The sequence below is a fragment of the Myxocyprinus asiaticus genome, chromosome 43, assembly GCF_019703515.2.
Source record: "Myxocyprinus asiaticus isolate MX2 ecotype Aquarium Trade chromosome 43, UBuf_Myxa_2, whole genome shotgun sequence".
Taxonomy (NCBI): Eukaryota; Metazoa; Chordata; class Actinopteri; order Cypriniformes; family Catostomidae; genus Myxocyprinus; species Myxocyprinus asiaticus.
The window spans coordinates 11,551,411-11,567,142 of NC_059386.1; the positions used below are offsets into that span (position 1 = coordinate 11,551,411).

General features: G+C 37.6%; 1 protein-coding gene across 1 annotated transcript in view; it reads left to right on the forward strand.

Annotated features, from left to right (window-relative positions):
* Positions 1–15,732, forward strand: part of LOC127433461 (chondroitin sulfate N-acetylgalactosaminyltransferase 1-like) — a 65,935-nt gene that overhangs the window by 15,160 nt on the left and 35,043 nt on the right. Inside the window, exons 2-4 of the mRNA XM_051685401.1 lie at positions 1,892–3,337; positions 7,959–8,175; positions 12,794–12,895. Of these exons, the coding sequence (XP_051541361.1) occupies positions 2,560–3,337; positions 7,959–8,175; positions 12,794–12,895 (1,097 nt within the window). The 5' untranslated portion in view covers positions 1,892–2,559. The remainder of the gene's footprint in view (positions 1–1,891; positions 3,338–7,958; positions 8,176–12,793; positions 12,896–15,732) is intronic.

Consider the following 15,732-nt stretch of genomic DNA (forward strand, 5'->3'; position numbering starts at 1 on the left):
GATAGCACTGTTCTCTGCCACTGGAGTCGCCCCAGAATGCTTTGCTTGGCTGCGTCAGTCTTGAATTTAGAACTTTAGGTCACTTTAAACTAAATACGGTGTGCTTGCAAACTAGACAGACTGAGTTGAACCCTGCACCCTAGAGTATTATTTTAATATACAAAAACTAAAATGAAAATTAAATGAAAACATGGTAACACTTTACAATGAAGTTCTATTTGTAAACATTAGTAAATGCATTCGGTATCTTGAATGTACTAACAATGAACAATATGTTTTTACATTTATTAATCTTTGCTCAAACTGAAATATGTAATTTCTGCAACACTAGTGTCACCGAATGGAATTAATCCAAACCAACCAGCTCTGAGGTGAATCACAAGATCACAAACTTTGTTTTGAGGCAAAAAAAATAAATAAAAGAGTATTTGAAAATCAGACAAAAAGACAAAGGGACAAGACTGTGTACTTACCGTCTTTCATGAGGGCACAAACTACAACAATATGTACAAATATATAAGTAGTTTATGGGTGAAGGGAGACTCACTCGATTACGTCATTCACAGTGCGTCATGGGAGCGCATGGTCGCTCCAAGGCAAGTTTCGCGGGTTTCGTTGGCCGTGGTTCTTTGATTGGTTAATCTTTCTCTGCTGTACCATGGGTAATGTAGTTGTTTACCATGAATTCTGCTATTAAACACAATTTTTAAACAATGAAGTTGAAATAATGCAGATGGATGGCTTCAGTGGAAGCATATACCATAGATGAACAACCTCATAGCTCACGGTAGGTCTGTCTTTAAAGGTTTATAAGTTATTGTTGAAAATTAATTAATCTATGGGATAAATGAATGGGATTTTTACTTCCGGAACCAGACTGTTGCGCTCTATTGTCATAGCGCCACAGAGACTCAGTGTTTACAGTTTTCGAGAAAATTAACTTATGAATGGCTTACTTATAGTTGTCTCTGCATATTAAGCTGGGATAGGAGAAAGTATTTTAACACTATAAAAGTTATATACTTCATGTTAATTTTATTAAAAATACAATTGTTCCTTGTTAGTTCATGTTAGTGCACAATGCATTAACTAATGTTAACATGCATAACTTGTAATTGTAAAAATGTGTTAGTATATGCTGAAATTAACAGTAACCAATATTAATAAATGCTGAAAAAGTATTGTTCATTGTTAGTTTCTGTTAACTAATGTAAGCATCCAATGTTAACAAATACAACCTTATTTTAAAGTTTTTATTTAGGTGTAAACTGTATATATACAGTATATAACTGTATACAGTATATATAATATAATTAAAATATAATTGGAAAAACTGAAATTGAACTAAAATAAAACTAACGTGACTAAAAAAAATAAAATAAATATGACCACAAATTAATTTTAGGTTTATTTTTTTATATACAGTATAAAGTTTGAAACCCACCTTCATACATCATGAAAATGTCTCTAGATAAATAGCCCTGAGAAATTGTATGCTGTTAAACATATTTAAATGATATCAGATAATAAATTAACTTTGGCAGCCCAAAAATATGAAAACTAAAATAAAAATTAAAACTAATCTTAAACTAGAAAACACTGAGAAAACTGTCACAGAGTGAAAACTAATGAAAACTAAATGTAGAGGACACATTTAAAATAAAATAGAAGTTAAAAGTATGTAAAAAAAATTCAGAATTATAATAACCTTGGTGCCCTCATTTCTTCTCATCATTCTTGATAATGTCAAGCTATCAGTTATGCATTATGTAATTTTGAGTCAGCCTGCTTTACATACACATTAACTGATTAACATATAGATGACCTTCTAGGACCTTTATCTATACAGAACATAATCAGTTTAATCTTTTTTCCCCCTGCCTTTTTCTAGATAGATCTCAAGATCAGAGGCAATGGATGATGAAACATGCAGAAACTACTTGCTAATCACTTGCTGATAATATAAATGAATGTCATGTGCCAACACAACACTGGATACTATATGAAGTCATAATTAATGAATAGCCAATGAACAGCCTCCAAAGTGATTTAAACAGAAGCTTATGGATCACAGCTAGGGACTTCTAATGGCTAAACCTCATTCCGTGAGTTTTTTTCTCTTTTGGGTCAACTGGAGCGCTGTAGAATGGAGGTCCCATTCCAGACATTCTCTCAAGGGTCTGTCACGCTACCTCCAAGGAGAATGAGCAATTTTCAACAGATGGAGATATGTGCATGTCGCTACTGAACTGGTCCAGTGGTTTCTTTGACTGGACAGATAGCTAATAGTACCCTGAAGAGGAGGATATAACTTGACCCATGAAGAAGTATGTGGATGAGGAGCCAGGCTGCAGTTTAAAGAGAGGGTGAACTGGGAATAGACAGTAAAGGTTTGAACAAATATTGCTTTGTGCACTGCAGCTGGGAAATATGATACGATAGTCGAGAGACAAAACAGAAACAGTTCTTCATCTTTAATATTAAAGATGTACACTGGTGGATTCAACAAAGCTGCTCAGGTGTAGCCATCTTTTGGCTGATCTTTGGGTCTCACTTTTAATGAGACACAGAGATGCCCCAAAAATATTGAACTGCATCATCCTAACCACCTTGTTGTTGAGGTTATCAGTTACAATGCTTCGGAGGGGTCTACTTGCCTGGCTCTCTCGGGTGGGTGTTCTGTTAGTGGTGATATGCTGTTGCCTTTCCCTCCTTTATGTCATCACTTGCAGTCCTCACACTGATGAACCAATTGCTGGGCAACTCTTGCCTAGGGCTGGAGGTATTGGGATAGCAGGTGGATCAAGCCACCTACGTGGGGTTGGAGGTGCCCTTATTGGCCCTGCCGGACGGGAAGGGTTCCAGGCCTTGCTACAAGAGCGAGAAGACCAGCACCGGCAGCATATTGCCAGCTTGAAGAAACAAATTGCCCAACTTAAAGAGGCTCTCCAAGAACGCAGCGAACAACTCAAAGGAGTGCAAGACTCTTTAGAGAAGACGGCTGGGAAGGGAACAGGGGGCAGCGTGGCCGATGATCACAGTTATACTGACCTGCAAGAGTTCCTTCGCAGCCAGCTGAGCCAGGCTGAGGTACACACTGGTGTACGACTGCCAAGCGAATACGCTGTGGTGCCCTTTGAGAGCTTCACCCTACAGCGTGTCTACCAGCTGGAAATGGGGTTGACCCGCCACCCTGAGGAGAAGCCGGTGCGAAAGGATCGTAGGGACGAGCTGGGCGAGGTGGTGGAAAGTGCACTGCATGCCCTTAATGCCCGAAATTTAGGAGGAGACAAAATGAAAGCCAGCAAAGTCTACACACCATCTGACTTTATAGAAGGTAAGAGGACCATACCAGAATTGCACAGTCAACCTCATTGACCAAGTGTTTACTTTAAATAATGGATCATTAGTCTTAAAGGTGGTACCTTATGGAGAATTTCTTGTTTGATTTTTCATTCGAAATTAAGAAAATGCCATTATTGAGTCAGTGCATAAAAAAATCGGTGTAAAAAACAGTTCTTGCCGTACTCTGATTTACAACGGTAAGCCTACAATAATGCCCAGATAGCACAAGTTCATCTCCGTGATGTCTTTTTTAGAACTTTTCATCTGAAATCCATCGCAATCTATTTATCATCTGCTAAACATCTTAAAATGATCAGATTTACAAACATTCAAAATCATAAATCTGATAAAGGTCTTATTGACATCAGAGGAGCAAACAATGTTAAAAATACGTCTTACAGATGTAAACACACCCATCAAATGGACGACTGGGTGATGTACTGTACGTTTGCTTTCAGGGTGATTTTACTTTCAGAGCTGTCAGGATTCCCATTTGGTGGGAAATTTCAGGCTTTCATCATTCATCCTGGAGTTTGCGTAATGTTCGTAGACAGAATTGAAGGTCTGACGGCAGATATGCAACTCAGAGGATGTATGATTTGTAGGACCTTCTTCTTACTCAGTGACTCTTGGTGTAGCTTAGGTTGCCAGCTGTTCCGCATTAGCCCGTATTAGTCAGGACATCCTGTATTTTGGCCGAAATGAAGATGTTCCTTATCCTGATTTGCATTTTATACTGTATTTTAGCTGCAACAAGTTCAGGTGGTGCGGGTGGTGAAACAGACACCGAAACGTTTAGAGGAACCCCCGTCATATATTGTAATGCTTAAAACACTAAAGCAGCCCGTATTTGTGTGACGAAAAGTTGCCAACCCTAGTGTAGATAGTAAGAGCTGCTCTGTTTGAAACGACTATTTTTTATTATTTTTTTGCAGTTCCATTTGTTGAAAAGATGTTTGAATAAAAACACTCAAAATGATCTATGAAGAAATGTGCAAGAGTAGCACCCTTTGCTTTCCACTGCCACTTGTATCAGAACAAAATAAGTTAAACAATAGAGCATCCTGTAGCAGCAAGCTAACATGCTAAAGCCAGGATATCCTGTGATGATGGTCCTGTAAGTTGTGATGACTAGGAAATGAACACAGCTGCTGTACATTAAGAGCTGTGTCTTCCCTGCCGTTCCTCCTGAGAGAAAGTGACGCATCTCAGTGCTTATACAGGAAATACATTATTCATGTTGCTATGCACCTTTTTGGTCATAAATAGCTGCGTACTCTGCACTTGAAACTGGAAGGCTAGAAATTGGGGTCATGATGAAATTTGCATATGTTTGCATGCAAACTTTCAAAAGAGCATTCAGGTAGGTGCAATGAACAAGTTAGGTAAGGTGAAAACAGAAGGTGAGATTTACTTTAATTAAAGTAGCATGTATTATCAGCTTTAAACAGTGCACTAAGTATGTTTGTAGTTTTTTGTTTTATGTTTCACTGGCTGAAACTTATATTACAGTGGAAAAAGTTCAATAGAACATTTCTTCTCAATTTAAGATTGAATACTTGAATGGACCTACCCTACTTACAGCAACAATGGAGAGCTTTGCCAAATCTCAGCCAAAGGGTGCAAGCAGTTCTTACACTGCTTGTTTGCCCTGAACAAGACTTACAACTTTGTGTCCAGACACAATTTCAATTTACCCAGCTGTCCTACTAACAAGACTGGAAAAATAATAATATTGTTGGACATTCTAAAAGTGTTTGGTCATGGAAAAGCACAGGGAGCTTGACCGCTACATATAAAACTGAGCTTCAGCAAACAGGAATGTTTATAGAAAGCATATCTTTTCTAGCCACAAAATAACTCTCCCACCCTGTCTCTTGAGGGATACTTGTCTCTCTCCCATTTTCCGGTGCCCGTTATCTCTGTTGCCTAACTGTATATGGCTTCTTTACCCAGACCAATTTAGTGGTGCCACTATCTGATTTTGGGAGGATCCCAGAGCACTCTAAAAGAGCAACTTTACCCTGATCTAATGTTACTGATGCTTGGTAAATAACGTGATTATGTTGCGCATAAGTCCATAACTGTTGTTTCTTATTTACCGTAGCTAGTTGTTCAGTGACGTCGACTCTAGCCAGCTTTGATGGCTTAGCTGTTAATACCATGTATTGATTCAAATTGCTTCCCTAATGGACCCTGATTTAGTCATAAGTGCATTATATGTGTGGAATTTAAGCAAGATGGACTTGACATTTAATGATAATAGTTCTTACTTATTAGAGCTTGCTAAGACAAGCATTGCTATTGCTCATCCTGAAAGGGATAGTTCACCCAAAAATGAAAATTCTTTCATCATTTACTCACCCTCATGCCATCCCAGATGTGTATCACGTTCTTTCTTCTGTAGAACACAAATGAAGATTTTTATTAAGATTAATAAATTAATAATTATGATTATTTCAGCTCTGTTGGTCCATACAATGCAAGTGAATGGTGGCCTATACTTTGAATCTCCAAAAAGCACAAAGTCAGCATAAAAGTAATCCATAAGATTCTAGAGGTTAAATTCATGTCTTCAGAAGTGATATGATAGGTGTGAGTGAGAAAGAGATCAATATTTAAGTCTTTTTTTACTATAAATCTCCACTTTCACTTCCACATTATTCTTCTTTATTTTTTTGTCGACATTATTGACATTCTTTGTGCATATTGCCACCTACTGGGCAGGGCTGGTCAAAAGTTGAGATTTATATTGTAATTTAGTCTTTCCCACAAATTTGATACAGATTTTCTGTTAGATCTACATACATCCTACTGTAGATCATAATACAATTTTATCACCAGTCAGGGATGGTAAACTAGAAAATGGCTGTTAATGTGCTACCAAATCTAATGAAGCTGTGAAATTTTTGTTCCCTTAAAATGAACAGGAGTGATTCGTGCAAACCTTTTGTGAGCCTTTTGTCTCTAAACAAGAGTCATTGTGCCTTTTATAGCTCCATCAAAAGAGGAACAATGACATGGAACATGAACAATAGTATATTTGATGATGTAAAGTACAGATTTTGCCTGAGTTTATTTGAATCACTTTGTGAATGTTTTGCAAAAGCATGAAAGTACTCAGTGAAATCATGTTTATCACAGTCTCCATGTGTGACCACCTTCCAGATGCTTTCATGGCCCAGGGCCTGAGAGCAGACATGTTACAGCCAGGGATGTTAGCCCTTACCAAAGCCTCAGATGCCCTGGTGCCCTTGCGATCTCTTTCATAGCTCAGGAGATTTAAGCCCTAAGTATATTCGATTTTGATGCGAACGCTCAGCATCTGCATACAGTCGAACGTAAGCCTGTCAAAGTATACTCCATATAACTGTGCATGCATACACAGGCAGTTGGCACATGCGCGCTACGACTGCTATGAGACACCGGACTATTTCTCTTCAGGAGTTGAGACTCATAAAGATGTCTTTTATAGTGCTTCAGACTCAAGTTACACAAATGCAGGTATCTCCAGACCTCCTCACACACTCTTTCTTGACGTGCACATCCACTGTTGTTGTTTTTACCATTGTCTCCTGATGTTTACTGGCTATTACATCTTCTAGGGTTTCTTCGTGACAGCAAATGTGAGTGTTGCCACCCTGTGGACACACTAAATAGTGCAAATAATTTCAGGCGCATGCGCATTCTGCGCACCAATTCTGCGGTTAGAAAAATCAGGCTGCGCACGTTCAGTTCTCGAGCACACTGCTGATGATGAGATTTGCGTCACGCGTCCTGTACCGCGTCTGACCAAAGTATATTTTGAGCTTAAGATCCTAGTTGTTTATTTTTTTTATTTGGTATGCCCAATTCCCAATGTGCTTTTTATGTCCTTGTGGTCGTGTAGTGATTCGCCTCAGTCCGGGTGGCGGAGGACAAATCCCAGTTGCCTCTGCGTCTGAGACCATCAACCCGCGCATCTTATCACGTGGCTTGTTGAATGTGTTGCCAGGGAGACATAGCCCGTGTGGAGGCTTCACGCCATCCACCGCGGCAACCACGCTCAACTCCCCACGCACCCCATCGAGAACGAACCACATTATAGCGACCATGAGGAGGTTACCCCATGTGACTAACCCTCCCTAGCAACTGGGCCAATTTGGTTGCTTAGGAGACCTGGCTGGAGTCACTCAGCACACCCTGGGGTTTAAACTAGTGAACTAGTGAACTCCAGGGGTGGTAGCCAACGTCTTTGCCACTGAGCTACCCAGGCCCCCAGTTTTTTAAGGATCAACTTTGTCTCTAATGTTTCTCCTAAATTCCTTAACTCAGTTCCATATCTTAGCATCTAAGACACCAACATCTGAGACAAAGTCGATACCTACCTTTGATTGAAACATAACTGAGAACTTGTGAGCTATGAAAGAGCAAGCACTGAGTTTTACCTTCAAGGGATTTTGAGTGCTAGTGGTTGCTTTTAAAAGTCTCTTTTTGCCATCTTTATTTATGTATGCTGGTGCCTTCCTGCATGCTTTTGTTTTTGTACCATTTGTCCTTGTGTGGGTCCATGTGGGTGTTTGGGAAAATAATTTCTTTTCTTCACAGTTCTCAATCTCTTCTCATGGCTTTAGGCATCGCACGCACAGAGAAGGACAAGGGCACACTGTATGAGCTGACTTTCCGTGGTGAGCAGAAGCAGGAGTTTCGCAGGCTGGTTCTCTTCCGGCCCTTTGGCCCTCTCATGAAAGTGAAGAGTGAGCTTGTGGAGACAGCCAACATGCCCATTAACATTGTGGTGCCTCTAGCTCAGAGAGCTGACAAATTCAGACAGTTTATGCACAATTTCAGGTAACAGCTTTCCTCTACCTTATTATTCTGTTCAGTTTCTGTTATTATCTGTTCTTTATAGGACTGTCATTGTATTTTATTAATACCCTCTGACCAGCCAAATCAGGCAGCACAGAATAAGAGGAGGCGTTTCTCACAGGATACGTTCTTGCGTATAAAAACAGCAAGAAAGAGCGCAACAGAATGCAGTGGTCTTAAGATGTCGAAACTACATGGAATGATGCATGAGGCCATCTGACACATGTGGACTAATCCTGGATGATGTAATCAGATATCGCCGATTATTAGACAAGTAATCCAACTGCAACAGTCATTGACAGATGATGATTGACAATGTTGCAAACCATGGAGCTGGAAAGTTGCCAGATATACTAAATAATGGCCCAGTAGTTACCATGCACTTTTGGATACTTACCCAATTATTAAGTTTATGAAATTATTAATAAAACATTAAGGATTTAAGAGGCAGGTTTTGTCTATTTTCACCACCAACGTGCTCTCTGAATAGCATTAAACTAGGGCTGTCAATCGATTTAAATTTTTTAATCAAATTAATTACATGGTATGCCGTTCAATTAATCAAATTAATCACAATTAATCACATATGTAAATATTTGCTGAGAAAGCCCCTCAAATAACAACAATTATATTTATTATATATATATATATATATATATAATAAAAATAATAATTAATATAATTAAAATGAATCACATTATTGTGGCAGACAAGTAAAGCATTGATAAGAAAAAAAAATGGAAAAAAAAAATTTGGCTTGAGAATCCAATATATTTCCATATTATTGAACATAAGCCAATCATTGGCCTACAGTTCACAGCAGTAATTGAATTCATCAATCAGTCCGAGATAGATTTATTATAAAGGCTTTTCTAAGGACACGTCATTGTACACCAGCATAAGACAGACACTTTGAGCATCTCACTTTGGTTGCGTCTCATCATAAACATACCATTTTTAGGTGGCTTTGTCTAGTTAAACATAGTTTGAAACTTAGAAAAACACGTCTTGAGATCCCTGCCTTTGGATTTAAACTCCATCAAGCTGTGTTTGAAGGCAAGAACGTGTTTTTATCTTGTGGTGTCTGTAAATGCGGTTTGTTTTCTGTATAAGCTGCGCATCGGCTATACAGCTGTAGTTTCGCTTACTGCCCCCTGGAGAAAACAGGTGGTACTTCAAGCTTGAATTGCTCCGATGGTAGGAATATTTCTTATTATGGTCCGGGGGCATGATTAGTTGTGTTAAATGATTATTTAACGAGTAATTTTTAAAATAATTAATTGCACTGAATTAATGCATTAAATCGACAGCCCTACATTAAACATTTTCTATTGTAGTTATAGCCAAAAATTTAGAGTTAGTCTCAAAAATGCACAAATAATTAAGGAAATATAGCCTGTCGCGAAAAGTCATTATTATGAAATGTTATTTAGGCAAAACATACGATAATGGTTTTTTTTTTTTAGATCAAAATATCGTGAAACTATTATTTTCTAAATATCTCCTGCTCTAATGCATACATAGACCAACAAGCAAAAAATATTGCAGACAGAACTTGTTCTGTGTCTGTGTCTAAGTCTGCCTTGGACAGTCTGGCAAACTCGACTGCAGAATGAATCGCTGTGTACTGTTCTGTCCTACAAAGCCAGAATTCTCTAACTACACTTCTTGTCAAAATTAAGTTATGACTAAAATCTGGTCTATTAAAGACTTTGATCTGTCCCCTGGCAGGCAGATTTGACTCAACTTTGTTCAAATTTAGAGAAAACGGAGGGAAACTGTTTAACAAATATTGAAATATGCGAGTATTTGTGATTAATCTATCAATTTTGTAATCATTTGACATGTGCCTCCTCATCTTCCTCTATCCTCCAGTCCATTTCCTCTACATCTGTCAATCTATCTCATTCAAGCTCTCTCTAACCTCTGTAACCATCTGTTAAAGCCTATTTACATCTAATTTATATCTTTTTTTAATTAGTGCCTCCAACCAATGTTTTAAGTGCCTCAGTTTGACCTCATTTCAGTGGCAGAAGACAGACAAGAGAATTGTTGGTTGCGTTCACATGCAGAGTCAATTCCAACCCATCAAACTAATCTATTGTGGCATTTACATGCTAGCACAGCATACAGATAGTGTTTGTACTTTCAACTGTACGCAAATGTACAACACAAGGTTGAATTCACTAAACAGTTGCACCAATTTTGCGAGCGGTATTTCAGCGCAAAAACTTGTATCTTATTCACTAACCACCTGCAATCTAGTTTAACCATGTGTGGACAGTGAACATTTTCTGGGGAGTTTTCATTCAAAATATTGGATGTGGTCTGAGTAACTGTGAAGCTGACAGGTCATATCTGGGATTAAACTGACAACCTTAAACCCTAGGCTAGCACTATCCAGCAAAATTCACCATGTCACTTAAGCACTTATAACTGTAATGTCTCTGAAGCTTGACGAGACTTGTCTTTGTTGTGTGATGGGCATAAAGAGATAAAACACTCATCATGCTCTGCATCAGCTTGGAACATTCAGCACACTTCTATCAAAATGTGGCTTCTGCAGATCTGGAATTTCACGCTAGGGCTGCAGTCTTACACTTCTTACACTTCTTACACTTTCACAATCTGCAACAGTGGCTATGCAGTATTTGGTGTCTATACCATGCACCACCATTTCCAGTGTGATGAATGAACTGGAAGTAATTACAGCCGTGCTTTTAACATCTTTATTTTTTAGACAGAGGCTATTTGCACTAAGTACAAAATGCAAATAGCAATAGATGCTATTTTATACTAAGTAAAAATAGCAACACAAATCATTTTCTTTGTTTTTTGCAAAAACAACACCAAAGCATTCAATTCTGGTGACTTTGAGAGAAGCATATTGTTTTCTCAAGTATGAGTAGTGTTCATGTAACTACTGGCTAAAAGCATTTCTTCCATTAACCGTTCAGAACAAACTTGTTCTCGCTCCAAAAAAAGCACAGTGCACAACAATGAATAGAGCAGAATGCAGATGTCTCAAAACGCGTTTTTATCAGTTAAAATTCTTTTTAACTTGACATGGCATCTAAAAATGCAGCGCTCCCATGAGAGATGCTAAAAACACAGTGAAATGTGACTCAGTTGTCAAAAGACATCCATTTAGCGAATGTTTACCTGGAAAACCCTTGAAAAACAGCACGAGCGGATGCAAAAACACGTTCGGTTTGAACAGCCCCTTGTTCACATGACACAGCACTAGCTGAAGTTCCTCAAAGTTACCTCTCAAAAAGACAGCCTTTTGTTTCAGCTGATTGTAGGTAAGTTTCCACTGTATCCAGCACTGTTTGTTCTCTGTATTCGTAAATATCCCAATACTGTTTTACTGTGTGAGAAACCGCTCCAAATTATTCAGTCCAAATGAATTGTACTGAATCATGAATCGATTCATACAGTTTTGCAAGCCCATTTGGCCTATTCACTGAAAAGAACTAACTCAAAATAATTTTTCATTTGCAAAGTGGGCATTGCTAGTTCTTTTAAACAGCCAAAAGAAATACGGGACACATTTCATGATTGGTGAAATATTCTGAGAGCAAATGTTTCTCAGGTCTATTGGCGCACTCATGGTATGCACAGTGCATACAGGCGTACAACTGCAGGCGCCACTGATAACCAAAGTATCACCATGGTATTTTGTAGTAAAATCATAGTATCTGCAAGTATTATTATTGTAAAACCATGGTTAATTTTACCTGGATCAAACCTTTCTCTCAACCCCCTGACCTTTATCGTGGCCAATCAACCTTTATATTCAACATTTATATTCACACCTAGTGCAAATAGTTGCTCCATTATTTTTACTCATTATTTGATCAGACTGCCAATATTAAAAAGACAATTTTGCACAAAATTTAATAAAAAAAACAACAACAAAAAACATATATATATATATATATATATATATATATACATATATATATTTGTTTTTTTTATTTTATTTATTTTATTTTTTCAAACAAGATGATAACTGGACAGCACTCACATGCAATGTGTTGAGGTCATGTGACAACAGTGTAGCATACCACTGTTTGAAATGTTTATCGTGGAATAATGATATGTCATTTTTATAAAATAGTTGGCAGTATACAGTGTATACTGCACAGTATTCAGTATTTAGCATTTACTTAATGTTACTATGTTTTTCGCTTCCTAATGTCATTGTTTTCCAAAGTATGTGGTGCCAGAGAGCACTTTCAAAAGTCTTTAGTTTTAGTGGAGGAACCAAAAATGCAACCAAAAATGCAATAGTGTGGACTTGGCCTCAAGGCCCAAACTCAATCTACTTGCGATACTTTGGATATTTGTTGTACATAGTAATATAGAATACTAGGTTCTTTTTCAGTATCACAGCAATGATCTGTAGTTATGAAGAAGTGCCTTGGAAATCTATTAGAATAATACATCCATTTTCAGTGCTGCACTGATTATATTTGTCCTCTCCAGTTTCCCCTTAGTCAATTTTCAGTAAACAAAAACAGTTCACAAATGTTCTTGTTGTGCAGGTGCAGAATGCTGTTTTCAGTGTGTGTGTGTTTCTATTACTGCTCCACAGAGAGGTGTGTGTAAAGCAGGACGGGCGGGTGCACCTTACCGTGGTTTATTTTGGAAAGGACCAGATGAATGAGGTCAAACGAACCTTGGAGAACACATCGAGGTATGCCATCTTAATATGTGTGTCTGTGCCTGTTTGTGTGCACAGAAGTGTGTGTGCCCACACAAAGGAACAGCAGAAGTAAATAATGCTGAGGTTACTTCTGAGAAATTCACAGGGAAACTAAAAGGAAGCAGAGAGGTTTCATAAGTTCTTTATAGAAATCTTAATTTAAAACTCTGAAAAAAGAAAAGAAAAGAAAGGAAAAGAAAAGAAAAGAAAAAAAACGGTGCAGAACCACAAGTCGGACGGCTCTTTTCAACTGCTTTCAAGTGCTATGTATACCAAGAAAGTTGTTCCTTGTGGTCAAATTGTGCTTGTTTAGCAAAACCACAGTAAAAACATTTCACAGTTGTTGTTACTATGTCATATGTTCAGGTCACAGGACAGTGCCCATGTATGTCTGAGAATATATTCATACTACTCACCTGCATACCTAAAGAATGTAATTTATTAAAGGCTGAGAAGTGCATCCTTCAGCCAATGCAGTACATAATCTAACAGAACGCAAATTTGGATGCAGCTTGGATTTTCAAACACATCAAACGAAGAGAGGAGTCATGTGACTCATTAACATGCTCTGCTATCTGAAAGTCTGCAGAGTCAGAAACTTTAAACGTTGGATGTATTAAATAATTCCTTTTATTTATAAATCAAGCTGAGACTTAAAATGCCCATCCTCATGAATATATTAAAATCCTGAACCAGTTTTATTAATAAAAGATGATGTACTGAGTATTAATCAAATCCAAAGGGTCAGTTCTCTGCTTTCAAACTGCAAATAAATATATTATAATAATTATTATTATCAGCTTTGCATCAGGGTCCTGGTTTATTTTGCGATAATGACCGGCTGACTGTGCACTATCCTGCTTTTTACACAGCCACTTGCAAAATAAATAAATATCTGGACATAAACTATTGATCTGGCTTTAAATTATTTCATTAGCTGACTTGTAGAGACCATGGAGAGACAGAATACAACCATACCTATGTAGGAAACACAGGTTTTCCAGATGAGTGGTCAGTTAATACATTGTTACCATGGGCAACGGTCATAATTCAGAAATATTTGATCACTGAATACTGCAGTTGACCAATCAGAATCAAGTATTTCAGAAACCTGTGCAATATTATATTATATTATATAATATTATATAATATAATATTATATTATATTTAGTGCTGTCAGTTGATTAAATTTTTTTATTGCGAATAATCGCATAATTTTTTGTAGTTAATTGCGATTAATCACAGATTTTGAAAGTGCTGAAATTTGACTCTAAATATACTTCTTTCATGTCAAAACGCATTCATTTTCATCTTAGGAAAGAAAACAAAACAAAATGTAACAATATAATGCTTTATTAACATTTTCCAAACAAAGCCTTCTACAGTATAAAGATAGAAATGCACTAAAATAGCACCAATTCAAGTAACATTTAACATTTCCCAAAGTCTAAGTGGGAGTTTGACTAATTGAAAGAACTAGTCTCCCCATAGATTGCATTTTTATTGCAATGGGCATTAAATCTCTTAAACTCTCATCCTACACAATATTAATCTGCCGGTAGACTGTGGCTACCCACTTTCCTACAGCAATTGTGAAGTCGCGTTCATGAGGGGCTTTAGTGCCAGCATCCAGCGTAGCTTTGAACTCCGCATGTAAAGCACTTGCAGACAAAAACATCTCATTCTTCATTTTGGTGATAGTTAAGACTTAACATGCTTCTGTGGTAATTAAAATACGCATTACATAGGCTGAAACATACATGATTTCTATCACAAGTCCAATCTGGGCTTGTTTTGTACATAAAATAACGTTAAAAGCTCCTTTCTCTATCATTCTATCAAGGAAATGCTGTTGTGTGTGTGTGTGTTCAGAGATTATATTATTTATCTAGATAACAACCTCCATGGCTCTATTATAGGAGAGTGCATAAAGTTCAACTAGCGTGTTACGACAGTACCACGCATAGAATGTCTATGGGACCACTGCGTTATGCTAATTTATGCTAAGCTTGTAGGCTCCCTTGGTAGAAGGGCTCTGGTGTGTGTGTTGTGAAGTGTGCATCAGTGTAATGACTCCGGGCAGACACATTATAAAGGTTCCGCCCTTCCAACAAGTGTATTAATGTTTAATGCTTTAATCGCGATTAAGAAAAATGTACAAGTTAAACTTTTTAAATCAATCGCATTGCGTTAATGCATTAATTCTGCAGCTCTAATTATATTATATTATATTATATTATATACAACAGTTACTTACGGTCCCGGAATCTGATTGGACAAGAGGCGTTCCCAGAGTGCTGACAGCTCACACCATCAGCACTGGGATGCTTCACTGTTTGTATTACTCCGCTTGTGTTTGTGGAGTTCCAAACTAACATGTAAGAGCAGCTAGATGTGTGAATTTTTATATATCCCTGTGACATTAAAGATTTAAACCAGCTGGTGGTGACAAAAACTTTTATGTGAGATTCTGGTTTCTGTGTCAGTGTCAAAATAAGAGTTCTGCAAGAAAACAACAAAACACTTGAACATGACTGAAATACTCAGGATAATTCAGATAGCATGTATGGCAGAATCACTCTATGATCGGAGGGGATTACTGTCACACTACAACTGAGGAATAGAGTTAAACTAACAGATGCAGGCAATCACATGCTCAGTCTCTCTCTCTCTCTCTCTCTCTCTCTCTCTCGCACACACGCATCCTTGTTTTTCCAAAAACTTGTTAGAAACAGCTGTCATTACTAGTTCTAAAGTGTGGTTTTTGAATTTGCAACGTAGGTTTTGGCTTATCTTTCAAACTAGCAATGACAGATCCTGTGGTGTAA